Source organism: Tursiops truncatus, chromosome X, assembly GCF_011762595.2.
Source record: "Tursiops truncatus isolate mTurTru1 chromosome X, mTurTru1.mat.Y, whole genome shotgun sequence".
In the NCBI taxonomy this organism is placed as follows: Eukaryota; Metazoa; Chordata; class Mammalia; order Artiodactyla; family Delphinidae; genus Tursiops; species Tursiops truncatus.
The window spans coordinates 125,073,905-125,091,772 of NC_047055.1; the positions used below are offsets into that span (position 1 = coordinate 125,073,905).

The 17,868-nt window shown below is 40.1% G+C and overlaps 1 protein-coding gene across 8 annotated transcripts in view; it reads left to right on the forward strand.

The window, feature by feature from the left end:
- The window catches only part of LOC117310287 (neuroligin-4, X-linked-like), a 345,163-nt gene that overhangs the window by 211,199 nt on the left and 116,096 nt on the right, over nucleotides 1–17,868 (forward strand). For 7 of the 8 annotated variants that reach the window (XM_033849537.2, XM_033849539.2, XM_033849534.2 and 4 more), the window contains 2 exons: nucleotides 1,031–1,090; nucleotides 4,590–4,742. In XM_033849537.2, coding sequence (XP_033705428.1) covers nucleotides 1,031–1,090; nucleotides 4,590–4,742 — 213 coding nt within the window. The remainder of the gene's footprint in view (nucleotides 1–1,030; nucleotides 1,091–4,589; nucleotides 4,743–17,868) is intronic. The other variant, XM_033849541.2, reaches the window with a different exon arrangement.

Here is a 17,868-nt window from a genome sequence, read left to right on the forward strand (position 1 = left end):
GCAGTTGAGCTAATTAAACACCTCAAGTGGTATTGAATGTTTTAGCTTCTTGTATCTGGAAAATAGAAAAACCAAAATGGCACACTGCATACGGAGAGCATAGGAGAGTTTTGTTTTTTACCTTTTTTCCATTTTTTTTTTTTTGGCGTGGTTAAGGGACCCTCTGTTCATTTTGCCTACATGGAAATTTCAAGGCGGTTTATGTTTCAGGTCATCCAGGTAGGTGACTTCATTTATTTATTTATACAAATAGCAATAACATTCAAGCAATATCTAATAAGTGTTTCAAACACAGAAAAAAATTATTTATACTGTTATATCTTGACTTCAGAAATACTTATTGAAAGTGGTAGTTTGTTTACAGTTGACAAAAGGAATAAATAACGTGCAGTGTTCTCTAGCTACTGGGGATAGGTGAGTCTTCATGATTTAAATAAAGTAGCGACATTTCTGATTTTTATTGTAAGTGTTGTGCTTTTAAGTTCTTATGCATGAAACTAATGTTGGTTTTAAGATATTTTGATTAAAGTTCTTTCATGTTTATTGTTTAAATGTGTTTCTTCTTACATTATGGAATTTCCTAAGCAAACTGTATCAGTGATATTTCAAAAATTTATCTAGATTATAACATGTTAAAACTAGAGGAACATTTGAATACTTCATATGCATTTCTTTATAAAATGTGGGAAACCCTTTTTAAAATAATTTTCTTTTTTTTTCAACTCACATTAGTTTTTTTTTTGCAGTAGTATCATTTTAACCCCCAAACTGCATTTTCACAGAGTATCTAACATTTTTTGCAAGTAACACTTTGAATTTGTTCTTCTTGACATATTTATGTTCATATGCATTTTGCATCTCCCTATTTCATGTTTTTGAAATCCAAATGTAACAGATTTCAACTTTTTGTATGACATTATTTTTTTTTCTTTTACTGGGGTAGTATCTCTCTTTCTTCTGACTTTTTTGCAAACCTGTTGTTTTTGAATTCTCTTTTTTCCCTTTATTTTCCTTCTCAATATGACACCAGGAGCCAACACAAAGAAAAACGCTGATGATATAACCAGTAATGACCGTGGTGAAGATGAAGGTATTTTTTGTTTTTTTTCAAAGCTCGACCTTGGTGCATGATTTTATATCCTTCGTTCTTTTTTTTTTCTTCTTTTTTTCATTTCAACCTGTTTTTCCTCCCTTACCTGAAGTGAGTACACTTTTGTGTGCTTTATTTTCTTCTTGTTTGGAAACCACTGTCATTTTTAATCCCAATGACCGTGTAGATGACTGCAAATCACCTGGGAGAACATGTATAAATGTTTCTCAGTATGAAGTGAGTAACAAAATGCAATTTACAAGGAAACTCTTTTTCTTTTTCTTTTTTTTTTTTTTGGCTTGGTCACAAGAAGAGAAAGTGAAATTTTAAAACATGCATGTGTGCTTTCTTTTCTTCCTTCCGAATGTTATTTTATAATTTTGTATTTTGGAGCTTTGGTCTTCTTAATTTCTTCTGTGGACGGTGAGACAGCTCAGTAGAACTTTTCAGGGGGCTGGCATTTCTGTTTTTGTTTGTTTTTAGTGTTTCTTTTTTTCCCCAAACATACTGATTCCAAAATGGGGCCTTCAAAGAATCTTCTCTGGCTCACAGTAAAATACATGAAAAAGTGTCTTAAAGAGAAGTTGTTTCTCTCAGAACTGCCTTTTATCAGCTTTAAAGAGAAAAAAAGGGGGGATGGAACTGAAATTTTTCAAAAAGTTAGCTCTATGCATCTTTGTCTTCACACCACAGCTGCTTTAAGAACATTTTTCCCCAAAAATGTTGTGGAGAGTTTCTTCTTGAAGGAGCTCAAATTGTTTGACAGATTATACTCCACAAGTAAAGTGATTTTTTTTTTAAAGATGGAAGCTAACATGACATCTAAACCATCCTTAGCACGTTGTATCCGCTTCCTTCAGCAGAATAAATGGTTTAGAAGAAAAGAAACAAAACATGTTTCAAGTCAGCCTTTGCTGGCTCTAAGGCTGTGTAGGCTGGGTGAAAACACGTTTTTCCCATCTGAGTAGCAAAATGCATGGATCTCCGTTTCTTTACCTTAAAACGTTGAAGGCCCTCGGTGGGCCCATGGTCCTCTGGCTGAAAGGCAGTTTAAAGTGCAGTGGGGAGCTCTCCTTGCTGGGAAGCAAAACTGCCTTCAAAGTCCCTTTGCGTCACTTGCTTGGTTTTCCTGCCCTCTTGGAGTTTTTTCATGAATCAGTGGCTCTACGAGAAAAGAGGTTTTGCCTATGTTGCTTTCTCATGCCCGCGGTTCTCTCAACACTACTGTTCGTTAATTTTTTTTTTTAACCTGCGTTCATAGGGTTCTCCCTGCTTCTAATAACCCTCTAAGAAAGTTCTTCTGCTGGCCTTGGAGTATCATACCTGCACCTGAATCCGCAGCTAGCTTCTCCTTTATGAGGCCTCAGGACACCTGTAGTTTTATCCGTATCCCTGTATAGCCAACTACGGGTGTTAGTTTGCATCTTGCTTTTTTTCTGGCTTTTCAGCGTATTATTCCCTTTTGACCGTTAGGATCTGTTTTCCCAGTGCTCACCAGTCAACCTTTATTACTGTTAACAGTAATTTTCCTTCTAGTTTTTTCCGTCTAGTTTTCCTTTAATACCAAGAAACTATGATCATTTTCTTCACTTTGCACAAATCTGGCATCTGGTTATTTCTTTCTCAACCTCATGAGAACCTTGTTCTTTGTGTCTTGGAGGTAGGAGCCGTTAACCTAACGTTTTCTGTGAGGGAACCCCGTAAAGCAGCCCTCAAAACCTCAACTTCTTCCTTTCTCACAGTGGAGCAGCGTGCCGCCTACTGCAGAATGGGAACATAAATAAGGGCTAACACAGCAAATCAGAGTCCAGAGAGAGGGGTGGATAGTGTAAAACGCCAGACCCCTGTAGGGACGGTGATTTATTTAAAAATTCCACATAGCATATGATGAGTGAAGGATTAAAAAATGATTTTTACTTCCTATTTAAGTTTTTTTGTTTTTTTTTTTTGCGGTACGCGGGCCTCTCACTGTTGTGGCCTCTCCCGCTGCGGAGCACAGGCTCCGGACGCGCAGGCTCAGCGGCCATGGCTCACGGGCCCAGCCGCTCCGCGGCATGTGGGATCTTCCCGGACCGGGGCACGAACCCGTGTCCCCTGCATCGGCAGGCGGACTCTCACCACTGCGCCACCAGGGAAGCCCCCTATTTAAGTTTTACAGGAGAAAATAGTGTTCTGCGACAGATTAAATATCTGCAGACACAGGGGCAGCTTGACACTTTTTTCTGCACTTGACTGTGACCACTGGGTTTCTTTTGCCTTCGGGATGCCCTGTGGTGGCGCCCAGGAGCCTGTTCTGAGATCATGATCGTAATTCATTTTATATGCAGTCACCATCCAAAGGGTGGTTTCTTTCCTTAAAATTCCTTTCTGATAGTTCAAAAGTGTCTCCATGAATTAGGGAAAAAAAGTTTTTATTTAAGAAAAAATGAAAATAAGTGTACATGGATACATTTGGTTTTCTTCTGACATACAGATATTTAAATGACACACACACATATATGTATATGCAATACATAAATATCCAGAAATCATCAGAATCAAGGTCAGGATTCTTCAGCATTCAAGGTAAAAAAGCCCAAGGAATGATTTCCACCAAACTAGTTATTTCATCACAACTTTTCAGAAAGTAGGCTCTACAAATAGACATATGGTCTCCAAACTTCTGTTGTCACAGAACATTGCAAAATAGGCTTTTCACATCATTGTTAAATAAAATAATAATGACTCTGGGTGCTCTGGTTGCAAAGCACGATGGGAGTTTATATTCCCTGTAAAAATATGTAGCGTTGCCACACTTTCATCTTGAGGTTGGAATCTTGTGCCATTTTTATCCCAGCTCTCCTCTCTCTCTCTCTCTCTCTCTTTTTTTTGTCACTTAAGTTGGGATATTACTGCAATCAGTAAATTAGAGAAAAAACACTTGCTTGGACATTTTGTTTTGTTTTTACACATTTCTGTCCTGTTGATCATTTTTAACCATTTATTTGTTTTTTGTCATCATGGGCCCTGTATTGAGAGCTTACAGTTTCATGACTAGTTTTATGTTCTCGTTAAGTTGAAAATGAATCTATAAGCTCCTCTTTGACTGAAGATAGAAGTTACAGTAAAAATAAATTATCATTTTGACGTTGGTTTCACACTTACTTAGATGATAAAAATATATTTTGTAATAGATGCCCTTGTAGGGTTTGAGCACTCTTTAGGGAAGATGTATTTCATCTCCATCCTTGCGTATTTAGTGTTGTACACACATACAGAAACCTACACCTGCACACACGTTCCTTCCAATGCCTGCATCATTTCTATGAGTAGAAAATATAACAACATGGACCATTTTCCTTAGGCCATCTTACCAAGAACGTACCTAATTTAAAAAGGGGCCATGCGATGGATTCCAATCTAAACTAGGAAAAGTCCCCCACGTCCTTTGCCCTTGACTTAGCATCCGTTCATCAGCATGATGTTTTATTGTGTTTCCTTACTTGGCTTTTTTTTCCAGACATCCATGATCAGAACAGTAAGAAGCCAGTAATGGTGTACATCCATGGCGGGTCTTACATGGAGGGCACAGGCAACATGATTGACGGCAGTATTCTCGCAAGCTACGGCAATGTCATCGTGATCACAGTTAACTACCGCCTGGGGATTCTAGGTGAGTGATTCCGTCTCTCTGGTCACCGCACAGGAGGCCATGAGGAAGTTCTGCTTTCGGTTTGGGGCTCGTTGATAGAGTAACCGTGTTACTCTAATTCCTAGAAATCTCTACTACACAGAACTCACTTCATGCTGCAAGATATATTTGTCCCTTAACGTTCACGCAGCGCCGTCTGTTTTTTGTTGTTGTTGTTGTTGTTTTTCAAAGTTTGCACTTTTTAATCCAGGAATTTCATTTCCTAGGATCCGCCTCAAACAAATGCAGCCTCCAAGGTGATCAGATGAACATGATACTTTATTGAAAGCACTTTTCTTTCTGTGGGCTTAGCCGACATAACCCTGTGGAATGAACACAGTTTGGAGACGTGTCTGATAACGCATTTGGTAATAGGTGATAACTTGGTAATGGTAGATAACGGCCACAGACATTAGCTTTCTTTTGTGGTTTTGTAGGTGTGTTAATCAGTTAATCGTTTGTCGGAAAATCTTTTACTTAATTGCTTAATGCGTTGTCTGTGTCTGTTGTATCTTGAAGAGTCGCATGGCTGTTGTATTTACGTGAGATGGAATACTCCTATTTGAATTTTGTAATTTGATGGTTTTTCATTTTATGTAAATTTTATGATTTATGATGAAAGGACATTGGCCAAGTGCGTAGGAATTCAAGAGCAGCTCTCCGTTGTTTCGGTGTTAACTTCGTTTTTCCCCAACTGGGGGTTGGAAAAATAAATAACCTATTTTGAAGTTACTATTTCGAAGCTTACCTTCTTCTGTGGTTTAGCCCGCTCTCGATCAGTTCATGAATAATATTCCTAGCCTGTGTAACAACGTTCGTTTTCAAGGCAAAAATGCATTGAGAGGATGCAGAAAATTGTTTACAGCAGGGTGGCTATGAGAATGAGATCTGTATGTCACAGGATGGTTATGGTAAAAGCTATGAAAAATAAAATGGACCAACGGACCTGTTTCAAATAAGAAACAGGGCTGAAATGTTTTCTCCAAACAGGCAAGTATCACTAAGAATATTTTATTTTCAACTTGAGGTTTTACTTTTGTTTTGAGCATTGTATTTCATTCACTACTGAACACATTCACCTATAGAAGACCCCGGAGTAAGGGGATGAGTTGCAGATGACCTTCTAATTTAGAAATGCACATCGCCCACAGATGTTTGCAAAGTTGGGCATTTGGGAGCATCGATAAAGTACTGGAAATGTGAGGTTTTTAGGATGAAACACAACAAAAAGCCTCAGAGTCTAGAGCCTTCTTGATTTCCTTTTCTTTTCTCGTCGGTGCCAGGAGCCAGACCTTTGTGGGATGATTTCTGTTCGTGTTGCACAGCAAGGGTGGCATGCCTCTCTGAATGTTTTTCAGAAGCCTCTGGCTAGTTGACTTGGCTACTGGTGTTTGAAACCGGAAATGTTGTTTCTTGATGTTTTACAAAAGGTCCATTCTAAGGAAGAGGTGGGCAAAGGAAGCCACGGACCAGGGCTTGCTGCTAGCAGCCCTTTCAAAGAGGGCAGTGTGGGCGTCCCTCGGTAGCATCACCAGCTCTGGGCGTTGCTTTCTGAACAAAGCAATGGGCTTGGGTGAGTCCTTGCTTCAGTGGAATAACAAAGCGTCCTCCTGCCTGCACAACACGGTGGTGATGTGACTTAAAAGGTTAGATTTCAAAAGAAATCGATTTTCTCCCCCCGTTGAACGCCAAACTGGTATTAAGCAGCTTAACACAGTGATCTCTTATCTATTTGGCCCATTTGTCAATCTAGAAAAGTACTGTGGGAATTATACACACCTTTATTCTTTTATTTTAAGAAAAGAAGAAAAAAATAGCTTGCTTTTAGAACTTTTCTCATTGAACAATTTTAATTTTACCTTTTGCTGCTGAGCATGAAAAAGAAAAAATCTTGGTAAGATAACAGAGGGCTGTGAGAGTTGTGGCCTGGAAATAAAAGAAGCAGTTTAGCATCTCCAAGCCAGTCTATTTACATTCCACGAATGAGTTAGTGTGAAGCTGTGCACCACAGACCCCCTTTTATCTGATGGAGCGCAGTGTGCCAGCTTTGCTGATTCTACAGGGCGATAGAGATGTTTTAACTGGGACTTGGTATATTGTTATCAGGGACCTTGCACGGGCTACCATCCTCTGGAAAACTGTGCGCTGGCCATTTACTTTTTGCTTGCAGGACATCCCTAGTACCACTCACTAGCACTCTGATAGGAATCGATGTTTTTACCAAAATGTCGAAATAGTGTTGGAGGTTTTTTTTTCAAAAGTAAGAAATGCATACATGCTGTTTCTCTGCCCAAGGAATGGAAAAGCATTGTTTGAGAGGATTACCGTTCTTTTCCAGAGTAACAAATGCTGTTTTCCTACCCAAAAGAAAGGTTTAGGAAGATGGGTGATGGTCAGAGGGAAGCAGGAGGCTGGCGTGGAAAGAACGTAGATTTTTATAATGAGATAAGAACGAACTGCTTGGTGTCTGTGGTGTGACATTGAGAAGGTCAGCTGAGTTTTTCGGAGTCTCTCTAAAAGGTGGTCCCATTCTCTCTGTGGCAAGGTTATTGTACATACCATATAAACATCCTATGGGTTTATGTACGTGAAGTTTCATAGCCCAGCACTAGGAACCAGTAAACCCAGACAGGTGATCATTTCCAGTGTTATTAATAGCCTTGGACATCTTATTAACATGACTGTTGGTCCACTGGAAAAAATCGCGACTGGCCCAAACGGTAATGTCTGTCAAATACTGACTTCTAAACGGAACCACCTTAATTAAACAAAAGCGATGATAAGACGCTCGTAATAAGACACAGATGACAGGATCTTCGCACGTGCTCTTTGAACAATGAATATTTTCTTTAATCAGAACTGCGTCACACAACCTTCCTAGCCATTGAGCATGTAATTTATTATCTAATCCAGGACACTTTGAAAATTGTTAATAATGCTCTTAATAAACTGGGATTATTCCAGGCAAATTGGGATGTACCATCACAGCTATGAAGTAATTATTCATACCCACACAAGATCTAATGAACAAACTGGTGGTCCATTTATTTTCAAAGGAGATCTCTTTTTAAAGCATATTTCCTATGCGTCCTTCTGTATACCTTTGTCATTAGGAAAGCATACACAGCTAAAAGTTGAGTTCTATCACATCTGCCTCTATTTTTTTTCATGGTGATTGTTCAAAGACCATTGCTATATAAGAGGAACCTCCTCGCTGAGGCTTAGCGATGGAAATGCCTGGGATTTATTTATGGGTGGCTCTTACTTCTGCTTTCCTTCATTAATGGTCTCTAATTTGCATCTTCAGTTGGTTAATTAGACCTCCATTCAAATGCTGATTTTAGTTTAGCTGAAAGGGTATTACTTTTTTGGTTATCCTATGATTTGATGCCTCATTCAGGCTTTAAACTATTTTGCTTTGAAACAATCTTATCTATATGCCTCGGCACGAAACTCATGGACAGCCTGCGGTGTGGCCATCACTGGACATTGTAGCTGCCCCTTCATTTAATCCTCATACTCTCCCTTGGAAGGATTCCCTTATCTTACTTTTGGGGAAACAAAGGCTCAGAGGTGATGGGACGGACTCACAGTGGTACAGGTTGTAGGGATTAGAGCGGGGATTGGAGCCCTGGTCTAACAGTATTAATTAGGTGAACTGCCGTAGGAAACAGTGCAAATCTTTATATCAGATCCAGCTTCTCTAATCGCACAAAACGTCAGATGTGCCTATGGTTGATCTAGATACAAAATTGCGATTCGATGCTTACGCTGTATTTTTATGTTCCTTAAAGTGGGTCCTTCATCCCTGATGCATTTTCATCAAATCATCATTGATGGTCTACTATGGTGCATGGTGATGTGGTATTGGCCCCAACGATGGCATCTGTGAAATCAGAGCTCTCAGACACAGTAGATCTAAGGCTGTATCAGCGAGTCAGGTGTCTAACCTCTTACGCCCATTCTGTTGCCTTGTTGCTGTCTGTGGCCAATCAATGGAATTAAGACAATTGACCCAAAGAATGACTTTGAAACCGCACAACCCACTTTGGGACTTGAACCTGTGGACCGGGACTCAAACTCAGCCGGAACCCACATTGGGACTTGAACCCACTGTCTTTTGATTGAGATCCCACACCTGGTCTCAGCACTGAATGGAGCTCAGGTTCTTTATGTCTCAGTGCAGAAAGAATTCAGTGAGAGACAAAGTGATAGGTAAGAAGTGGATTTATTTAGAAAGATACACATTCCATAGACAGAATGCGGTCTGTCTCAAAAGGCGAGAGCAGCCTTGGGAGAAACGCACTGCACAGACAGAGTGCGGGCCATCTCAGAAGGCAAGAGGCCATGAAGTATGGGGTGGTTACTTTTTATGGGCTGGGTAGTTTCATAGGCTAATGGGTGGGAGTATTATTCCAAGTTTTTTGGGGAGGGGGTGGAGATTTCCAGGAATCGGGCCACCACCCACTTTTTGGCCCTTTGCGTTGGCCTTGGAACTGTCCTGGCGCCCATAGGTATGTCATTTAGATGCTATTGCATTACAGTGGGCATTCAATGAGGCTCAAGGTCCAGTGGAAGTCAAATCTTGCACCATCTTGGACCTAATTGATTCTAGTCAGTTTATGGCAAATCCTCAAGGGCTATGTCATTCTTTTAGAGGTTCTGCCCTGTCCCCTTCCCTGCTGTTTCAACTTCAGTGGATTTCTCACCTGACAGGTATCTTACAGTCTTTTGAAATGTTGTCCATAGGCTTATATAACTGACTTTTTCAAAGGATTAAAAAAGCATCAGAAAGACCTACTCATTTTTCAAGAAGTGTAGCTACCCTCAAAGTTTTTATCTCAGGGAAGGTTGTGTAATGGTGTTTCTGAAGTTGCCTTTCTCTTTAAGGTTATTAATTGCGTAAGACTACTTTCGTTCACGGGTGTCATAACTTTAAAGGTAAGATGGAAATGGTTTTGAAATAAACACACAGCAGGAAGAGCATTTGAATGAAAGGCACATGACTTGAGCTCTATGCATGTGGTAATGGCTTGGCCACGTGGCATTCTGGTCCCCTTTGTGGGGTCTTAGTCTCCATTGAAATGGAAGGTGGGTGGGCTGGCATTGGGAGGAAGCCCTTTGACGTCAGCCAGAGCAGTTTCACCCTTACCTGTTTGATACATTGCTGTTCCACGTCAGATTCCGTTCATAAAGGGGGTCCGGAATCACTGGAGGAGGGGCTTGATACCTGCCTTCAGAGACCTGGGATCTGAATTCCAGGTGTGCGCAAGCAGTTTACATCAGGGGTGTTTAGTGGTTCTAACATGCCTTAGGTACCGCTGCTGAAAAATGTCAATTTCCGATTTATATTTCTCTTTCACTTGGGAGTTAAAGATGTTTACTATTTGGTACTTTCACCATTTTTTTCCCCCTAAAAATCCTTTCTTCTTTTTCTTTTCTTTGTTTTTATCTTTTACTACAGATTTTCTCTTTTTTTAATTAATTTTTATTGGAGTCTAGTTGATTTACAATGTTGTGTTAGTTTCTGCTGTACAGCAAAGTGAATCAGTTATACATACACATATATCCACTCTTTTTTAGATTTTATTCCCATATAGGTCATTACAGAGTATTGAGTAGAGTTCCCTGTGCTATTCAGTAGGTCTGTTATCTATTTTATATATAGTAGTGTGTATATGTCAATCCCAATGTCCCAATTTATCCCTCCGCCCCAATCCCCCAGTAACCATAAGTTTGTTTTCTACATTTGTTACTCTTATTTCTGTTTTGCTAATAAGTTCATTCGTACCATGTTTTTAGATTCCACATATAAGTGACGTCATATGATATTGTCTTCCTGTGTCTGACTCACTTCACTCAGTATGACAGTCTCTAGGTCCATCCATGTCGCTGCAAGTGGCATTATTTCACTCTTTTTTATGGCTGAGCACTATCCCATTTTGTGTGTGTGTGTGTGTGTGTGTGTGTGTGTGTGTGTATACACACCACAACTTCTTATCCATTCATCTGTCGATGGACATGTAGGTTGTTTCCATGTCTTGGCCATTGTCAATAGTGCTGCTGTGAACATTGGGGTGCAGGTATCTTTTTGAATTATGGTTTTCTCCAGATGTATGCTGACGAGTGGGATTGCTGGATCGTATGGTAGCTCTATTTTTAGTTTTCTGAGGAACCTCCATACAGTTCTCCATAGTGGCTGAACCAATTCACATTCCCACCAATGGTGCAGGAGAGTTCCCTTTTCTCCACACCCTCTGCAGCATTTGTTGTTTGTAGACTTTTTGGTGATGTCCATTCTAACTGGTGTGAGGTGCTACCTCATTGTAGTTTTGATTTACATTTCTCTGATAATTAGTGATGTTGAGCATCTTTTCATGTGCTTTTTGGCCATCTGTATGTCTTCTTTGGAGAAATGTCTGTTTAGGTCTTCTGCCCATTTTTTGATTGGGTTGGATTTTCTTTTAAATCACTCATGGAACACATCTTCCTTATCAAGTCAAAAGTTCATCTATTAAAAAAAAAAAGTTCATCTATAAAGAAAAAAATATCGTCTTTCCTTTCAAGGATCTCCATGCTACCCCCTAAGTCCATCCTCTTCCCTCTCTGCTCAGATATCCCCCGATCAGATTTGTGACCGGGAGAAGCTTCCTTTATCCATCCTCAGAGAGAAACTGCACATTATTTAGGGATGGAAGAATGCTGTAAGAAGCTAAATGGGTAGACAGGAAGGATGAAGTATTGCACTGAGGGAAAAGATAAAGTGGAAAAGTACAGGAAGTTTGGGAGAAGTGTGAGAAAATGGGGGACAGAGGCCAGGCACTTGATGTGGGACCAGTCATTCCATCAGATAAATGGTTTTAAAACAATGCCTGAAAGAGAAATACCTGCATTCTTCCTATGTACCTTTTCTTCCTTCCCTAGATGTATTCAAGGAATTAATCCTTCCAAGTCAGATCATTGAAAAATCTCTAAAAGGCAATCAGAGTGGGAGTTTTAAAGACCACAGAGGCTGAAACACTCCAGGACTGTACAAATCGTGGCCTGCACATCATTTTTCTTTTTTTTCCCCTGAAAGTATGCATTGCACGTTTTACAGGAAGCGTGGAGTGAATATGCACATGTCCACACTCACCACGGCGGTGATACCGCAAAAGGGCATATTCTGTTCTAATATAACTCTCCTAGTATTGTCCAGTCATACATCAATCAGTCATGGGCTTCATGAAAATAAATCCTTGGGGACATAAGGCTCAAAGTGAATGTCTGAGGGATCAAAACGTAACGCAGACACGGCAGATACACCGTGCATTTAACAATGTAAAATGTATTTTTCAAATAAGATTACTTAGTAACATATGGATTGGGTAAGTCCCATCTAATGGGTAGGGCAGCTTTTCCTTTGATTAAAAAAAATAATAATAATAGCTCTTTGGAAAGAAGTGTACAATTCTCAGTATAAAAAAATCAGAACTATTTTAGAATGGTAGATGCAACATTCCTCTGACATGACAGCCATTAGACAGGGTTGAGCTGGGGTCTTCATGCAAATAAATCAATTGCGAGACTCTTGATCCCTTTAATTATTTGAGACTGCAGGCCCTGGTTTTTGTTGTATTCAGTACAGAGGCTTTTATTCTAGACTCTGATATTATGGGGGAAAAGGCTGTGTCCTGTGCAGTGGGTCTAGTCATCAACAGGTGGCTTGAATACATGCATTATTATAAAGGTACACATTTCACTCTAGACAGAGGTATGAGATCATCTCCCAGAGAAACACTACGAATTCTACCAAAGACACCCAAGATTTGTACCGGAGTTGGGAAAACAATTTTGGAATAAAGAATTGTTTCCAGTTTGGATTGAGAAATGTTTTCTGTCTCTCAGAGTGGCTGCTACATCTTTACTAATATATCCCAGTAATGGTTTAGAGGCTCAGTTGGCATATGACAGATAGATAGATAGATAGATAGATATTGATATAGAGAGATAGGTGTATATATATATATATAATATTTAGATATATAGAGAGAGGTAGGTATATATTATATAAAGACACCCGTAGAGATAGGTGTATATATATTATAGAGATAGAGATAGGTATATATATGATATATAGAGAGAGATATATGTGGATATACATATATATATATATCCTCTTGTCCCTTCTTTATAACATAAACTTATAATACCATGTAGAAATGTCACCCATCTTTTCCTGTAATACTTCTTTGTTAAACCAGGCATAAGAGTTCACATCTGTCCAAAAAAGAATCTTGTGCAAATGGCCTTATCCATTTCTACATTTCTTTTTTCCCCATGCTATCCACTTTTTTAGTTATATTTATTTGAGTCGTATTTATCTGTTTCTCCCCCCTTTATCTCTAGTTAGTTAACTTCCTCGACTTCAATCATAGTGTTCACCAGCACGGTTCTCCTGAGGACCACTCATACATTGTTAGCCTTTTGTAGGACAGTCCGAATTCTTTCAGTGGCCTTTGCTGCATCCTCGTTTTTCTTCATCTTCTTGTAAATGGCCCACTGGTTCGTCTCCACTCCCACCTTTCACTGTCTGTGTCCTTTATTTAAAATGGTTTATATACCATGTTGTGCATTGAACGTGTACAGTTCCATGGCCTTTAGTATATTCACAAAGTTGTACCACCATCACCACCCCCTAATTTTTGAATGTTTTCATCACTCCAAGGAGAAACCCAATATTTATTCTTCTCAGTCTCCAAGGACTTAGGCAACCATTAATCTACTCTCTCCCTGTGGATCTGCCTTTCCTGGGCATTTCATACAAAGGGAGTCACATGCTGTGTGCTCTTTTGTGTCTGACGTCTTTCACTGAACATGATGTTTTCGACATCCATCCACGTGGTAGCATATATCAGTACTTGGTTATTATTTATGGCCAAATATTTATTCCATTGCATGGATATACATGTTTTCTTTATCCATTTGTCTTCTGATTTGTATTTGGTTTGTATCCACTTTTTGGAGATTATGAATACAATGCCATGAACATCCACGTACAAGTTTTTTGTGGGGATATATGTATTCGCTTCTCTTGGGTACAAACCTAGGAGTAACATTGCTGGGTCGTATGATAAAGCTGTTTAATCAGCTAAGTAACTTGCAAATTCTTTTCTAGAAAAGTGGCTGCACTATTTTACATTCCCACCAGCATGAGGGTTCTAATTTCTCCACGCCCTTACCAACACCGGTTCTTGTCTGTCTTTTTGACTACAGCCCTCCTAGTGGGTGTAAAGTGGTACCATTTTTGATGTGCATTTCCCTGATGGCTAATGACATTGAGTACCTTCTCGTGTGAGTATTGGCCATTCGTATATCTTCCCTGGAGAAATGTGTACTCGTATTCTTTCCCCGTGTTTGAGTGGGGTATTTACCTTTTCAGTATTGAGTTAAGAGGGTTTTTATGTTTGTTTGCTTGTTTTTTTAAAGTGGCGTGTTCTGGATACATGTTCCTTAGCAGATACAGGACTTGCAAATATTTCCTCTCATTTTGTTTTCTTCCCACTTTTGGGATGGTGCCCTTTGAAACACACATGTTTTTCATTTCGATGAAGTTCAGTGTATCTCTTTTCTCTTTCTGCCTTTGCTCTTTGCGTTGCTTCTACGAAGTCTTCACCTGACCTAAGCGCTCACCACTTTATTCCTATATTTTTTTTCTAAGAGTTATACAGTTTTAGATCTTGTTTTAGACCAGATCCCTTTTGAGTTAATTTTTTTTTTTTTTTTTTGGTACACGGGCCTCTCACTGTTGTGGCCTCTCCCGTTGCGGAGCACAGGCTCCGGACGCACAGGCTCAGCGGCCATGGCTCACGGGCCCAGCCGCTCCGCGGCATGTGGGATCTTCCCGGACCGGGGCACGAACCCGTGTCCCCTGCATCGGCAGGCGGACTCTCAACCACTGCGCCACCAGGGAAGCCCCTGAGTTAATTTTTTAAAGCACTGTCATGTGGTTTTTGTTCTTTTTTCTCTTGCTCTATTACATTAATCAATTTCTGACTATTAAACTGCCCTTTCATCCTGCAGTAAATCCCCACTTGGTCACGGTGTATAATCCACTTGACCTGCTGCTGGACTTTGTTTGCTAGTACTTTTGAGGATTTTGTTTGTCTGTTTGTTTAACTTCTGGTTCTGGGGAAAGAAATGACCTCGAATTCTAAGCCTATTGTCGATTTCATGGTTTCTGGACCTCTGCACGACTGACACTGAGAATGGGTTTCTCTTCTTGGTGGAGGGTTTCTGTTGTTCACTGTGGGATGTGAACAGCATCCCTGCCCTCTGCCCTCTAGAATGCCAGTAACACCTCACAGCCCACAGTCATGACAACCAAAAATGGCTCCAGGTGTTGCCAAGAGTCCCCTGGTGCGGAGTGGGTGGGAAGCATGAACCCGGTTGAGAACCACTTACCTGATTTGTACTTCCCTTCTCTGAGAGCGAAGGCGCACGACGGCATTCTCGTCTTGTACCGAAAAATCCACACTCCGTTCTGTATGGGTTTGTTTCTTCATGTGCACGGTGTTTACTTCCTGTCACCGATTTCTTAGCTCCTTGCCGGCTGAGGTCATAGCTCACATTGTCTTTGTCTCTACTGAGAGTTTACCAGATAATAAACATCTTCTGGATGATTTCTCCTGGCAGTGTTCTGGCCTTCACATTGCGAAATGAAATCTCAGTCACAAAGGAGAGAGAGTATATTAACGTCAACATTTTTTTTTTTTTAATTGCAGAATGAGTGAACTCCTAGCTGTCAACATCCAACATCCTAATTTTATGGAAATCGTGCTTATTTCCACTTCTGCAGCTGTTGCTTTTTCGCAAATACTAAAGGTTTCATTTTCCTCGAAACGTGTACTGATGCTAGTGTCATCACCGGAGGATTTATTTTCATTCCATGTAGGTTAGCTTGAATGGAGACAGTTTTGCTGGTGGTGTGCATTTGACCTTGAATGAAAACTGAAGGTTTTAAACAGTATTTTAAATCTGCATATCTTTTTTTTTTTTTTTTTTTTTTTTTTTTTTTTGCGGTACGCGGACCTCTCACTGTCGTGGCCTCTCCCGTTGCGGAGCACAGGCTCCGGACGCGCAGGCTCAGCGGCCATGGCTCACGGGCCCAGCCGCTCCGCGGCATGTGGGATCTTCCCGGACCGGGGCACGAACCCGCGTCCCCTGCATCGGCAGGTGGACTCTCAACCACTGCGCCACCAGGGAAGCCCTAAATCTGCATATCTTTATATTTTTATCAGATTTTGACAGTTATAAAAACAAACCAAAACAGTAGAGGTGTCTAACAGAGATTTTTTTTTCTTCAACTCTTTGCATGGGTATTTCAGATAATTATGATCATTCTGAACCTTTAGAACTTCCCTACTAGTTTTAAAAGAAGCAAAAGCATTTTTCCTCATTGGCTACAGAACATATGCCTTTGTCCCAGCCATGCATAGGGCCGTATCTCACGTTTTCTTCTTCAATTACGAAGCTGTAAATATAAAGCAGAAACTGCTGCTGTGCTGTCTTCTCTCCACATTTTCCCTCTCACGAAATCCAATTGCAAATGCTCCTCGATGCCCTACCTGGGAGTTGCAAAGTGGGCACAAGCCATCTCTAAGTGGAGGTTCCTAAAAGTTAACAAAGAAGATTCATGTGGGTTTTTTTTTTTTTTTTTTTTTTGGATTCATGTGGGTTTTTAAGAAGGGATTTTAAATACATCTCAAGTTTTAAAGTGACTCCTGGACTTTTCAAAAAATGAGCGACCTTCTTCTAACGCCTCGCCGTTACTTTTCAAATTCAGTGGCTTCACACACCGCCCTTTAGAGAAGCTTTGGTTTGCTGGAGTCCAGGGTTTGGGAGGTGGTGTTATTTACTTTTGGTTTTCACGCTCGCTCCCTGTTAATTCAAAGAGATCACTGAACACTCTTTTCTGGTTTTAGACACTGCTGGTGAGTGATGATTGTTTCTTGTACAGAGACTTAACCAGGTATTGTGGAAGAATTTGGTACCCTCGCTCTCTGATTCACAGATGCCGGCGTGACCCTCAGTGGTGGTGGGACCTGCACTCTGCTGAGGTCCAACTTAGAGGATGGATAACAGGACAAGATGGGGAACAAAGATGCCTAAACCCCATGAGACCTTAGCCCACTGCTCGCAGAGGGGTGATGTTTTTTCTGAAAGGTGACCTCATCGTATTGCTTTACCAGCAGATTCTTTGGCCAGTGAAAATAAAACTGTCCATTATAAGGAAATTAACTTTAGATTTTAAAAGAAAATTTCCTAGGATACTTCCAGAGAATCCTACTTGCGAAGCAAAGATATGTATTCCTGAAATAGGGATGGTGGTTGTTGGGAGAGATTCATTGGAATGGAAATAAACTTCCTTTCCTTTTGGCCAACAATTATACTCTTCTTTTCTCCAGATTGGCCAGATGATTGGTTTCAATATAAGAGGGTAGTGTGGGCAAGATTGCTGGTAGTGTCTGATACGACTGGCCCAATTCATCAATCTTCCTTCCTCAATTAATTTACATGGAGAGCCTCTTTACTCTGAGAGAGTTATTTTCTAGTTTTATTGAGATATAATCGGCAAGTAACATTATATTCCTTTTAGGTGTATAACAGGACAATTTGGTATTTGTCTATGTTGCAAAATGTTTAATACAATCAGTTTAGTTAACACCTATCACCTCATAGTTACATTTTCTTTTCTGGTATGAGAACTTTTAAGGTCTGCGATTGGGAAATAAAAGTTTTGGCACACGTATAAATGTAGAGAACATGAAACATTTGAAGATAGAGGTGGAACTGTAAACATGTATTATTAGTCATTGGAATTTAGTATTTCTTGAATTTGCAGTGGGATTTCTGTCTGTTAACTTTGGAAGATATCAATGGTGTAAAGTTAGCAGCATTAGCCTTTTATCATTTATCCTGAGGCCATCTGTTTGAAGTTCAAATGTGGGAACTCTCCTATCCTTCTGTGGGAAATAAAGATCATAGCAACTCAAAATCAGTAATCACTAAACCGATGTAGTAAAGAGTTCTGTGATGTACATCGTACCTAAAAAGTAGGATCAAAATA